This window comes from Dryobates pubescens, chromosome 11, assembly GCF_014839835.1.
Source record: "Dryobates pubescens isolate bDryPub1 chromosome 11, bDryPub1.pri, whole genome shotgun sequence".
Taxonomy (NCBI): Eukaryota; Metazoa; Chordata; class Aves; order Piciformes; family Picidae; genus Dryobates; species Dryobates pubescens.
In genome coordinates this window covers 18,522,054-18,536,410 of record NC_071622.1, presented here as the reverse complement: position 1 = coordinate 18,536,410, position 14,357 = coordinate 18,522,054, and the positions used below count along the sequence as shown (strand labels likewise).

General features: G+C 38.5%; 1 protein-coding gene across 8 annotated transcripts in view; it reads left to right on the top strand.

Annotated features, from left to right (window-relative positions):
• LMO4 (LIM domain only 4) overlaps nt 1-5,215 on the top strand; it is a 112,484-nt gene extending 107,269 nt beyond the window's left edge. For all 8 annotated transcript variants that reach the window (XM_054165430.1, XM_054165428.1, XM_054165429.1 and 5 more), the window contains 2 exons: nt 159-314; nt 4,399-5,215. In XM_054165430.1, the coding sequence (XP_054021405.1) occupies nt 159-314; nt 4,399-4,407 (165 nt within the window). In that variant the 3' untranslated portion in view covers nt 4,408-5,215. The remainder of the gene's footprint in view (nt 1-158; nt 315-4,398) is intronic.
• The last annotated feature ends 9,142 nt before the right edge of the window (nt 5,216-14,357 follow it).

The following is a 14,357-nucleotide window of genomic DNA, read 5'->3' as shown; positions in this document are numbered from 1 at the left end:
AGTCCCAACAGGTAAGACTAATGCCATATTTGGAGAAACTAGGAACCAAGCAGCTCCATATCTCAGCTGTACTTGCAGTCTCTGAAGTGTAATTTTCAAACCTGCAGCATACTTAATTTGTGCTGTAGTTTCACTTGCTGTCTCTTTTCCTTTGGCAGTGTTTTACATGCTCTACCTGCCGGAATCGCCTGGTCCCTGGAGATCGGTTTCACTACATCAATGGCAGTTTATTTTGTGAACATGATAGACCTACAGCTCTCATCAATGGCCATTTGAATTCACTTCAGAGTAATCCACTACTGCCAGACCAGAAGGTGAATACTCAACAATTACTAATAAGCTTTATTAGAGCTAAATGAAGATCAATTTCTTTTCATTCTAGTAGTGGACATTCCCCACCCCTGCAAGGAGACCTTTAAGTAACTGAACTTATCTTAAATAACTTAGGCATGGGGTATGGGGAGAAAACACTAATCTTTGAAATATGACATATAGGGTAAGTCAGTTTATTTTGATTTGGGCATGTTCATCTGTACAGCTGTTGAAGTCCTTGTGTACAAGGCAAAACTGAGAGCTTACATTAATATAAACTCTTAACAAAGAGAAGTATTTTATTTTATATTCTGGAAATTAAGGGCTGCAAGAGGGGAAGTTTCTGCGGGAGGAAAATGAGATCCTTTAATGTGGAAATAAATGTCTTGTGAAGGGAAGGTTCCTGAACTAAACCAATGTATTTCACTTTAATATTAAGGTTTTAGCTGAGGAAGCATTCTGGAGTACTGCTTCAGAAGTATTTTCTTGTCTGTTTTGTATGCCATAACTCAGATTTAAAAAAACCAAAGTGCTATTTCTTATCACTCCATAACACTAATAGCTCAAGTAGAGAGATTGTTTATCTCTGTGGTGGATAGCTCTTGGTTTCTAGCTAAATGAGTGAATAATGACTGTACAAATTATATAGAGAAGTTGTAGTAAAAAATCTGATCAACAGTTATCCCGTAACTCTGAAACTAGATAGTTTTAGATCTATTTTAATCTCCTTAATAAGTCCTAAAGCTATGCAAGTGAGTGCATTTTGATAACTGCTGTGGCTAATTTGTAACAATTACTGTCAACCTTGAGTTAAAAGACTGTTCATTCCACCCTGGTCCAGAAAAGAGTGAATGTATGACTCTTGCACATAATTTTATTCACATCATATTTCATACTGATTATGTATTGATGACATTGATTCATTTACTCTTTACAGCGCCACTTGCATGGATATTAAATCTTATTGACCACAGATGAATTTTAATTTCAGATTGGTGATAGATTTTTCCATCAGCTCTGATAGTATATTTGACTTTTTCATCATTAACCCAGGCAATCACACAGCACTGAGTTATTGCAATGAAACAAAAAGTGCACACTTCAGTTGGTAATTCTTTATAGATTTACAATAGGAACTTCATTAATGTCGTAAGGATCACAAAAAATAACATTTATCTGCAAATAGGAATTTGGAAGATTAAGAAAACCTGGGACAAATGCTAGGCCGATCTATTCTGTAAAGTGCAGAATTCTTTTAGTTCTTTAGTTAGCTGAGAGATATGTCCAAGAAAACACAAACTGGTTTTTAATTTCCATGATATTTTTGTTGTTAGTACATTTCAATATCTGTTTGCCTTTTTTTTTTCTGTGCATGAATTTACTGATTAACTCTAAGTATTCTTTCAAGTCTTATACAGTGAATGTAATTACATCAAGATAAAACATGAACTTTTTTTATTTACTTAATTTGTCAGTTGAGGTGAAGAGAGAGTTGAATGCAGAAGTCCTGTATAGTTAGGCAGAACAAAGATAATTAAGATCGGAGGGGAATGTGCAGCCTCTTCTCAAGGAAGTACAAATACAGTTAAAGATTCATAGATTTATACTGTTGTGAATTTTAATGAAACAAATCTGTTATACAGACTATCTAGCAGGGACGCTGTTAAATTAATATTTGTAAGTATCCCATTTCAAAATATAGGTAAAACCATTCATCTTTATACACTGCAGTAAAAGGTTTGCCATTCTGAGAGAGTGGTTTATCCACCTGTCTTCTACGAATGTAAAGTTTAATGTAACTTCAAATAGGTGTCTAAATTGTCATTTAGTTTTACCAGTTTCTTACTATGCCTTGGCAAAACATAAAAATGATTTAGTTGCAATCAAAGCAGTAGACACGATGAGGAACGTGGAACATGGAAAAGAGATGTAAAATTGGTCTGAGCTTGCAGAACTGACTCTAGACACCTGGTAGATGCTAAATGCAGAGAAAATAGTGAGAACAGGTTTTTATTAGTTCCTGTCATTGACTATTAACTGCGTTGCAACAGTCAGTGATGAGGCAGATTGGGGAGAATACGGGGGTGGAGAGATTATTGTTTTGTGGGTTGTTTTCCTTTAGATTACAATCTTGTCAGAAAATAGTGTAAGTTCTTCTACCAGTTTTCAGAAGGGGATTGTGAAGCACCCGAACCCCAGGAAATTGAAATATGGTTGAGGAGACAAGTTGCTAATTCATTGATTTGTCAGGTTTCTAGAGTTTTGGAAGCTACAAGGGCAGGTGCCAAAAAAGTCATGTTTTCTCTGCTGTATTTTCTATAAAGTGTGTTTCTTAGGGCCACTAATTGAACACGTTCTGCTGCTGCGACAGAGTTGGTTTTAACAGATAGCTTTTACTAATTGTTAAAGATCAATCAGTTTCCAGGTTATTCTACCACTAGAAATTACTGATGTAGCAGAATATTCACGGCTTTTTTTACTAAACTGAAGAGTCTGAGGCACGCTCCCAGCACTAACCCACCTTTTTGTTCCATATGTGAACTCGCTGTTGTCTTAGCATAGTTTACAGGTTAATACCTATTGGTGATGGGTGCAGGCAGGAAGAGTTGCATGGGCTGTGTTTCAAAACTTGCTTTTCCTTTTGAGGAGGCAAATGCAGTGATGTTGGCTGTTCTGGCCTTTTGCCTCCCTGAGGTGATTCGCACACGTGAGTTGTAACTTCCATCGCTTGCTGTCTGGTTTGAGAACACCACATTTTCTCTGAACTCAGTGCTGCTTGCCTGCAGAACACAGGCTCTGAGTTGGTGATGTCCTGTGTGCCGCTTCATTTGAGGGGACTCTGTTGTCAAGAATCCTCTCTGCTTTTTTGGTAATGGTAGTATTCCTGTACTATTTCTTGTTTGCAAAAATATTACCACCAAAAAGTGTAAATTTTCCACCAGTTGGCAGTTTGTAGCAAATGCTTGTCTTCAGCTTCTATACTTTTAAATAAAGTATGAGTTAGATTATGGTCTCTTGGAGAAGATCTTAGAAATCTTCTGGTTTACATATCACTCAACAATTCCCTTGTAGTTACATAATTGGTGTTGTCTGTGTCCATAGTAGAAGATATTTGATGCTCATTTATTAAATATGCTTGCTGGCTGCTCCCTAATCTTTGTTCTGGACAGACAAATTACCTTTCTCATACTGAGCTTCAGCTCTGGGGAATTAAACCTCCAAGCCTCTACTACTTTAATTAGCTTGAAAGTGGGGGGTTGCAGTTACTAATAGACCTCAGGCTTTTAGTAACTTAGAGAAAGGGTGAAAAAAGAACTTCCTGGGAAGTGCAAAATGTCATTTAAAACCCATAAAAATCTAATATATATTATTTCATTTTGGTAATTGCAAACAGATTGTATTTGAAGAGTATGGATGATACTTTCTATTTTATCCACCAAAGTTTAGATTTTTATTGAGTTAGACACTTTTAATTATCACAATTCATTAACACCAGTGTGAAAGCACATGTTTGACTTCATATACTAAAATGTTTATGTAACATTAACTAACACACCAGATGAGGAATTTTGAACGGGGGGAGGAAATCCTGAAATATCTATATTTAGCTTTTGTGCAATGCAGCACATTGACTGAAGTTGCCTTGGGAAGATATTGGCTGTACTTCTTATTTGTGTTACACACTATTTCTTCCAATTATAAGATCATATTGCTACCTTCTTCAAAGGCATGGCATAATGTTTCTTCCCTTGTAAAAGGGGCCCAGAAAAGCCACCTGATTGTCTGTACAATGTGTTTCCAGAAAGTACACTTATTTGTTGTCTTCTTTTTTTTTTCATCCCCCCCCCCCCCCCTCTCTGCTCTTTTCAGTAGTGAAACTGCAGGAAATGTTTGCTTTTTGCTAGCTGAAGTTGAAACATTAGCAGTATGAATGGATAGCGTAGAAAGCCTTAATCAAGTCACAGTTGGAAAGTAATGTAATAAAAAAGAGATTAGTGAATAAGGAAAAGACAAAAGCAGTCATGTTGTAGTTTCCTATCTCAAATTTAGTATTCTAGCTAAGATACCCATTTTTATTTCTTGCAGGTCTGCTAAAAGGTCAGAGTAATGCAGAATGCGTGCCTTCATCTCAAATTTTGTTCATCACAGATGGATCCCATGTCTCCAAGTAGACAAGTCACCTTTGTAGCTAGCATCAATGCCAGCTCCATACCATTGCACCTTCTTTATTCTTGATTGCCCTTCCCACATTTATTGGTGTATTAAAATGACTGAATATGAACATTAAGGACTCCATGAACCTGGGCTAATGGGAGACTGTAGAGAAAATGAAAAAATGATCCACCGGAGGACATCTTGGGGGGGGTGGGTGGGGAAGATGACTAATGAAGCTAATTAAAAGAAGCATTGAAATCTGCTTTCTACCCTCATTAACAATTAGCAGGGCACTGGCCAGTTTGTACCCTGTGTTTTACCTTAACAACATTCTATTTGCTCTTTGTATATTTAAGTGTTGTAAGGAAATGTGTTTCAATCAAACCGAACATGAGATAAAGATGTGGCTTTTGTGATATTCTATCACAAACACTTTTATTGTATCTCTGTAAAATACAATGTATGTATGCATGTAAGTGTTTTTGTCCTGATGTTGCTACTTCCCATGGCAAAAAAAAAAACAAAAAAAAAAGAAAAAAAAAGAAAAAAGTCAGGCTCATAGCAGCTACTGTGTAGAAATTTTCACCTACTTCTAATTTGCTGAATGAAGAAAAATCTTTTATTTGTGATATTTTCAGAGACATTTGCTCTAGTATGGTGTATTTAAATAATAAAAAAGTAAAACAAAACTGAATTGAGTATGGGTTTTAGAAGCTTTGTTTTGTTTGGGTCTTTTTTAATACTTCATTCAATTTAGTATGCTGAGACTGTATCTTAGGTAGTCATTACCCTACTGGTCAATTACCTTTATAAGTAGCTTTTTTGTTTGGATGGGTTGGTTGGCTTTTTTTGTTTTATGCCAGTAATGAATCTGTTAAACTACTTACCTGTGTTACTTCTGGCAACGATACAGAGCACTACTTCAAAATGATCTTTATTTCTATTGAGATTATTAATTCTGGTAACAGCAAGTATGTTACAATTCGTGGATTATGGTACACATATAGGTATTGTGGTCTCTTTCTATGCAGTTCCTTTCCGCAGAATCATCTGTAGTAAGGATGTGCATGTGTCTCTTGAGCGTGCAAGCAGGGGAGTGTGTGTATACACCATAAGAGGTCAAAAACTAATAAAATACAAAACCCACAAAAGGTCTGTACCTCATGCTGAGCACTAGAATTGAGTATTCATAAAAAGGAATACAATAGCTATTCTGATGTGAACTACATAAAGTTGCATTTGCTGTGGTGAAAGACGAACTTTTCAACACTGATAATCTTAAAGAAAAATAGGTTTCCTGGGCAATTTCTGTGCACTAACTGATCTCAACTATCATCTGTTCTCTGAAAGCAAACAAATACAAGCCCTCTTTCCCCCTTCCCCTAAAGCAACAAAGCCTTTCCTAAGCTTAGAGAAGGAGCAACTTCATTTAGTGTTTTGTTGGGTTTTTTTCTTTTCTTTTCCCCATCAGCTGCTGGTGGTAGAGCTGGGCAGAATAATCTTATGAAAACTCTGACTTTTCATGTTGGTAGGAAGAACGGTAACGTGAATCCATGGCTGTGCATTGTATGCCTTCAGTCAGGAAACTGCAGGCACAGAGAGTGCAACCTCTGCTGCAATTAGTAACAAAACAGTATTAACAGCTACTTGGCTTTTACAGGATACCAGTAGATTTGAAATGCATCAGGATTATGTTTTCTTTTTTAATTCTCTTTTTGAGGTGGTGTTTGCTGCCCAGCGTGCTTGGTTACGGAATGAGCTTGTCTTATTGTGATGCCGATACACAAAAAGATGATTTATAGATTCGGCTGTCTAAACAACCACCAGCAAATTAATTTTTTTAGATACTACTTCTTGACCTCTGGTGTATTGGAAGTCTGCTGAATTTCTTCTTTCAATACTTGAGTGCTTGAGGAAAAATAAGACTGTCTCAGAGAAAAGATGTCATAATGTACAGTTTCAGACTGTAAAGACAAAAGAATACTTGCCTAACTTACCAAGCAATAAAATGACAGAAGCTAATGTATGAAATAAAGCTATGTGTGCATTTAATTAAATGCACTCAGATAGTTTTTAAATAAGTTTCTAAGCTTTTTGATCTAGCATTAGCGTCTTTCAGCAGAGTCCTGCAACTTGTGCTGCTTCAGTATCTTTGAAAAGACACTTGAAGTCGTATGAATATAGAATTCAAGTATTAGTGAGACTGTAGGCATCTTTTCATACTCTTTCAGCATAAGCACTCAAGGTACAGCGTCTAAATCTAACATGTACAGATTTTTGGTTGTCCAATATAACCCAGAAGTGCTAAGAAGATAGCTAATAACTTCTAGTAAGTAATGTAGTATAGCATTTAGTGATGTAGAGGTTGAAGTTCATTAACGGCTTTAAATAAACTATTATATGACTCGTTTGTAAAGCACAGCTACCTTTTTAATAGCTTACTTTAAAAGCATTTCTTAAGTTGCAGACCTATAAGATTACAAATGTCACTCATGTTAGCATAATCCACAGGCAAGTGATGAAGCCTTTGCTTTGATGTGCTAAATTGGAGGAGGACTAATGGAGCTATGAATATACAATAGAACATATTTAAGTAGTATTCTTGCTTTAGGTAAAACACTTTCTTGAAACCAGAGGCATTTCAGACAATAAAACGGGCTCCAATGGGGACGCTAGGTGTGGATAGAAGGCTACTGGAAATACTTAGCTTTGTCCTTACATGAAACATCACCTTTTTAGGAGATCCATAGGAAAACCCATGTACTTGTTCACCTTTTATCGTGCGCGTTTGCTACACAGAGCCTGCAATACACCCTCTGCATTTAGTGCTGCTGCTGAAAAGTCATGCAAATAATCATTTGGTAAGAGCTTCCCTGACTTTCAAAAATAAATGCTGTTGAAAAAAAAAATCAAAGGAAATATTACTAATCTGAAATCACCATGAACCTGGATAAAATGCTTTTGTCTATGCTGCATCTAACCGTCTCAATCATATAAATTGTCACTCTTATTAATGAAACAATTTTGTAGAAAGATTGCCCTCTAAATGGGTTTAATGTTTTTACCTAGCCAGCTGTCTAGTTATGAGATTTACTCATCCTGGCAGGCAGTGGGACATTAAGCCTTTCCAAACCAAATTCTGTTTGCAACAAGATACTGTCTTTTCAGTCCTATATGATTTATCTTTAAATATTTTAACAGGTTATGAGACTGTCTTACCAATATGAAGCCTATGAAATTAAGTCGCATCTTTAGAATATTAACCATACTGAGTTTCTCTCCCTTTCTCCCTGTTAGTTAACACTGATAAAATTTGCATCATCTAATTTTAGGGTAAATACTGTTAAAATAAAATGAGATACTGGCAGAGTGTGACTTGCTATCAACTACCATCAGGCATTTCAGAAGCTCAGCTTAATTTTTGTTATCAAATTCTTTGTCAGGTAGTTGTATGTCAAGGGTGAGGCTTTTTGCAAGGATCTACGTTCTGAACAAATACAATTGAGATTGGAACATTTATGTGTTGTTGGGTTTTTTTGTGGTTTTTTTTTTTTGTTTGTTTGTTTGGTTTTTTGGTTTTTTTTATATTATATTATGTTTCTTCATTGTGAAATTGGGTTCCAGGTCTGATTTCATTGCCTGAGTCTCCTGAACATGAAGTACCAGAAAACCATTGTCGTTGCTTTTACCTTTTTAGTACCAGGTGTATGCCTATTGTCAGTCCAGCTAAGCCACAGAAGAGCTTATTGCAATTAAATAGCAATTTGTTTCTATGAAACTGCAATTAAAGTATTACTGATCAGCCATTTCAGATTGGCAGTGCTTTGGCTGCATGTTAAACAGAGAGGAGCTCTCAGTTTATTTCTGTAGTCAAGGCTGCGAGTAACAGTGAAGTGTAACATGCTCACCTATGTCCCTTGTCAAGTTGAAAGTATGAGTCCTCTATGAAGCACTCTGATCTCATCATGAACATGCTGAGAGCAATGACAAGTCAGGGCTGATCTCTGTAAGTTGAACTTGCAACTTACAGGACCTGAAGTTATTACTGTTTTCTGTTCCTGTATAAGCAGGGATGTGTATGCTTCCTACAGGGGATGTTTTCAACTTCAGATTGATTCTGTTGAGAATGGACTGCAAGTTGTGGGCCGCAAGCCAATAACGTACTGCAGGTCCTGACTTGTTAGAGCTGTGTAAACAGAGCTACTATATCTCCTTAATCACAACTAATAAAAGGCTAGAAGAAAGCAATCAATTACCTTATAAGTTGTGGGTTGTTGTTGTGTGTTTTTTTTTAATAAAAAGCAGTTTAAGTGACACAAGTATGATTTTCACACTTGTACAGCAGATGAAACAGTTTAAAGTGATCCGATCAGCTTACCTGTGCGCATCTGGGGTTTGCTGGTGACTGTTAGCTTGTGACATTCCTGGGAAGCCACAGTGCTCCTGCCCCCAAACCTGGCAGAACCTGCCAGCCACCACCTTGAGGCCCCTGCCAAGTTCGTAGCCATTCGTGGTTGACTGGAAATCTGAAATGTAAATTTTTGGTGCAAATTAAAAACTTGTTTGTAAGGACTCCAAGAGGATTTAACTTTGTAGTGGTAATTATACTTCTTAATTATCACCATATTTTAACAAAGTCTGAGACACGTTAACTTTAGTTCCTGCATTTTTGCACAGTGGAGGCTGTAGACATCCTCGTTCCTTTGCCAGAGGGGATGACATCACACCTGTGGCATGCATGAGATAAGTGATACTTCATTTAGAAACAGGTTTGTGTTTCTCAGAGATGGTCCTTGGTGGGGGAAACAGCCTGGGTCCTAGTCTTGAAGTGTAACCCATTGGCACAGATGAGTGCCACTGAGCAAACTGCATTGTCAGGTGGTAAATGGGTAACACCAGCACCTGCGTGCTGGCTGAGCTGAGCGGCGGGATGCTCCCAGCTGTGCAGGCTCTTAGCCCCTGGCAAATGGCAGGTAAAATGCCTGTGCTTAAACCTCAGTGAAAACGACTCAGCTGACGGTCAGTAATTCATTCACCTGCAGTAGGTTGGTCGTGTGTCTGAGCCCAAGGCCTGAAAAAAAATCCTGTTTACTGGAGACAGATGTGGCTGGATTGCGGATTTTATTTGTTTTCCCCTCCCTCCTCTGTGGGTATCTTTTAACAAGTTTGGTTTTTTAAAAGAGTAGTTCTGTCAGTTAGTTCACAGAAATGTTTTTCACATGCAGGAGGCTGCACAGTTCAAGGGGGAGGTAAGAGGCCCTAAGATGGTAGCTGGAGATGAAAGCCTTAGTCCTGCCTGGTGGCTTACATTGCTTTTTTGTGCCTGCCCACCTGTAGCTTGTCTGTTGCAGGACAAACAAGGGCTTGGCACCACAAGGCCTGGAGTTTCTGTTGTGCCTTTTTTTCTAATGAGCTCTCAGTACTTCTGTATTAAAAGCAAGAAATTGGAGAATTACAGTGACTGGAAAGCCATGGGCAGAGCACACCATGTGTTCAGCCAGGTCAGACAAAAAAAAAGAACAAAAAAAGGTCCAGTGACTTAAGAGCTGTCCCTGTAATGGGGTGATGCTTGAAGAGTATAACGTGGGCCTCAAGCCCCTGATGGACTGGTCCTGAAAAGGTCCTGGGCTTTCAAACAGCAAAGCACACACAGCCAGGAAGGCTGGGAAGCTTAACAGGTGCTGAGCAAGTTTTGAAAAATTTGAGCTTAAGCCTCTCTCACATTCACTGTTCTAAAGACCATTGTGCCATTTTGTTCCCATGTGTAAGAGCACTCTTTTATTTGTGTAATCATTTCATCTGTTTAAATCTGGTCACTGCTGCATCGTCTCAGCTTAAAGAGGCTGAGCTTGAAGAAATGAATGTTGGGTTTTTTTAATGATGAAAATTGTTTTTGGTTTTTTTGTTTTACTTTTGCTTGTTAGGATTTTTGTATGCACTACTACTTTAACAGTTTTGATGACACAGTCCTATAAACCATAACATTAAACACCAAACTAAGTTTGAGATGTTGTTGCCCCAAAGAGCTGTTTTTGTTTGTTTGTTTTGAGAGAGGGAGCTGTAATGGAGAGAAAATAGCTGGGTTCCAGGCCTAGTGAACATTGCCTCAAGGGCAGGAGCCTTGCTGTCAGGCACAGTGAGCTTGGTGGCATGAAAGGAGCTCTTGCAGACCCTTCCTTGGCAGTGGTGAGAAGTGCTCATTGTGTCCTTCACACTTAAGGAAGTGGTAGCGATTGGGTGAGCTAAAATTCTCTGTGTGCAGCTAAACCAGCTTATGGTCTTTCTCACACTGTTGGAATAGTCTCTTAATTATAGTTTGAAATTTCCATATACTTTTTCTCTTAGGAGATCTTCGAAGCAAGCTTTTTGCTAACAGTTTCTGCGGTTTGCCATAACCTCTCAGAATAATCATCGGTTCCATTGAACTTATGCCAGTTCTGTTAAACTAAATTGAGAGAACAGGGCCTATGTTAATTCTTGAAAGGCAAGAGATTGCCCTGTGATTTGGGGAATCTTGATTGCTTACAGAGAATAAATAAACAAGGCGGATATTAACTTTACACCTGACTTCAATTTCTTTGAGCACTGGAGAAATGTCCAGTAGGAGGAAAAAAATCCAGCTAAAACTCATAAGCCAGCCATTAATAGGCTAATTTTATTGTGCTGTAAAATCTTCAGCTGCTTCCAGAAAACAAAGGGGCAATGAATGCAGTATTTGTCTTTTATTCTTAGGAAAAAACCTTAAGATCAAATACTCCCTAGAAGACTAAGCTGATAGGCATCCCACTTACATATTTTTGGGTATCCTCTGATATTCGTTCCACTGATGTACTTGATAGGTAATTATATCAGCCGCATCCAGATGCTGATACCAAACAGTGGAAGACTGCAGTGTTTTGCTATGAAGCTTATACCCCATGTTAGTGAGCTCTCATCAGACTTGGGATCTGCAGCAATCATTCAAAAGCTGTAGTTGGTATTTTTGTGCTTATGCCACATTTAAAAATTATTATTCTTGCTTCATCAGTTAGTCTTTTTAGCTGGCTTGAAAAAAACCCCACATTGCAAATGAGCTACTATTCTTACTCGTTGTTTTAAGAAGGGTAAGCACTGAAGTATTCAAATGGAACAGATTATACCTTTAATTACATCCAAACAGGATGCTGAGCTGATTTTTCTATTTTCCATTTAATTGCTATAGTTCAAAAAGATATTGCAAATTTGTAGATGAATTATTTAAGCATAGCCTTCTGGCCTCTGTGTTTATGAGACAGACCAAAAGGGGAAAATGAAAAGAAAAAGTAATTTAAAGGGGAAATTTGTCACTTTCTTCTTTAAGATAGAAGTTTGAATAAAACATCTTGAGGGAAATGTTTTAGCTGGATAGATATTTTATGCTTTCTGGGAGCATCTTGGGATGCCATGGGATTTGTTTGTATCCTACCAACCTCACTCCTGAGAGAAGCCCCATCTCTTGCTGTGGGTAGGCAAAGTGCTGTTTCTTCTCTAACCTGCTCATCGGTGAACGCATTGCTTCACGGAGGTGATCCCGACCAGCTGCCTTTCTCATGGATATATTTGATCTCCATTCTCCTACATGCAAAATGAGAATAATGAAAGCAAACACAATTCATCACTTCTTAAGCTAAATAAATTCCCATTTTGTTTGCATGTGCATGTGTATATATCATTCACCGTGTATGTTTAGACTATGTGCTACGACATTACAGCCAGTGATAAATCCTACTAGCTTACTATATGTGATATTTGCTGCAACATTAAGCTCAGTAAGAATTTTATATGTAACTGGTACCAAAACTAAATATATTGTGGAATTGATGCACAGTTGTAAACAAGAGCATAACTTCCTGCTTCACCACAGTTGAAGGTGGCAGCTTGTGTGCAAGTCTTTTGTAAACAGTTGCAGACTTTCCAAAGAATAATCCTGTTAATTACATTTTTAATGATGTTTTTAGAAAATAGGATTTGGGGGGGGGGGGAAACCCCTATAACAGCAACAAAAAAAGAGTAAACCTAAAGCTTTAATGGTATAAAGAAATGCCATATTGTGCTGGGCCCAGGTCTTTTGCTCCCATCTCCATTCTTTTTTCCTTCTGCTGAACTTCCTTATGTAGAGTATTGTTGTTTTTTTTTAGCTCTACTGTGAATACAAAGACAGATGACACTGGCACAATCTATTTAAATTTTTTTTTTGTGTGGATTATCTTATTTAATTTTTTCAATAGTGCTAAGTATGTGCTACCCACTTAGAGAGCTGATGCAATGCATAGAAAAGCTCAAGATGTCCTCTTAAAGCACAAAGCTTATGCAAGGCCATGACACAAGTAGGCTTTAAACGCTGGCAGCGCTGGCAGCTTTGAAGGGCTGATACGATACAGCCTTGCTGACACGTCACAGGTTACAAGGAGAGATTCAGGGAGAAACTGAACTAGCTGGAGTAAGTGTAGTACACAACTTTTATTGATGAAGTTCAGGGGAAAGAGGCACTGGGGGCAGCTGTATTAATCCCATAATAACTTGAAATATAATCAGTACATTGCTGCGGGGATGGCTATGAAGGGAGGGAGATGGAGGTCTCGGGGTTTAAGTTCACAGGCTTTCCCAGTTCATTAAAAAGTGAATCAATCAGAGAAGCAGGCTGGCTTTTCAAAGGGCTGGCAGTTGTGAACAGGCTTCGGACGTTGGGAGGCACGCAGATGGTGTGCTCGTCCTCACGCAGAGGCTGCTGGAGCTCAGCAGCCATCCATTTGAGGAGAGGGATGTGTTTTACCCTGCTGAAGCTAATAAAATGTGTTAGAATGTGCTAGGGGAGATTCTGGCTGGATTTTGAGAACTTAAAAGCTAGTCAGTGTTGGTGCTATGGGCCATATAAAGGTGATGCTGATAGATGTTTATAATGGGGGAAAAGTTTTGTTTTATAATTCCTACAGTGGTGGCTTAACCAGCAGGCAAATGGGCAGAAGGAGACTGCCTACAGGACCTGTCTTTGTAGGCAGCTGGTATAGTAATTAGCTCATTACTATTAATTTTTGCCATCCCCGGACTGATCAGTGATGTATTAAAAAACAAACAAACAAACAAAAAGCAAACAACTAACCAAACAAGTGAAATTCACATATCTGGATCTGGCATTTCCTACATCCTTTTGATGAAGCTGGTGCACATACACAGACCAGGGAACATCCTCAGAGAGTGAGCTTACTCACACCCACAGGCACTCAGAGGTTTAGGACAGAATGCCCTATATTTAAATAGGACTCATGACTTTTTAATTACTGCACAATACAACAGAACTCAGTGAGAACACAGGGTTGTCCAAACTGGTGCGCTGTGGTTGCTCACCAGCAGTATGGGAATGCATGGAATCAGTTCACATGAGAAAGACTACCCATCACAGGCACAGGCAGGAACACTGACAGACAGTCAGTATTTCTATATGAACCTCACCCCTTTGTTGAGAAAATAGCATGAAAATCCGTGTCATATGGATGACCCAGCCTGATCTAGTGTGAGGTGTCCCTGCCCATGGCAGGGGAGGTTTGAACTAGATGATCCTTGTGGCCCCTTCCAACCCTGACTGATTCTATGATTCTATGACTGACACAGGCTGAAAAACATCCATGTTAGAAGGCAGGGTTGTCAGACCTGAGAGCTCTTTAGATGGAAGGGTGTTCCTTCATGGACATCTTTTCTGGAGTGCAAGTCCAAATCTTCATCAGCTTCCAACAAGCTCATCCTGTCCTTGCTTGGATTCTCAGCATTCTGGGATGCTCACAGCAGGCTGAGCCCCCAGGTTAATGAATAGTTCCACTGATTGCTGGAGGACTTTGGAGAAGCAAAGAGACACACTTTGTCAGTATTAGACTTAA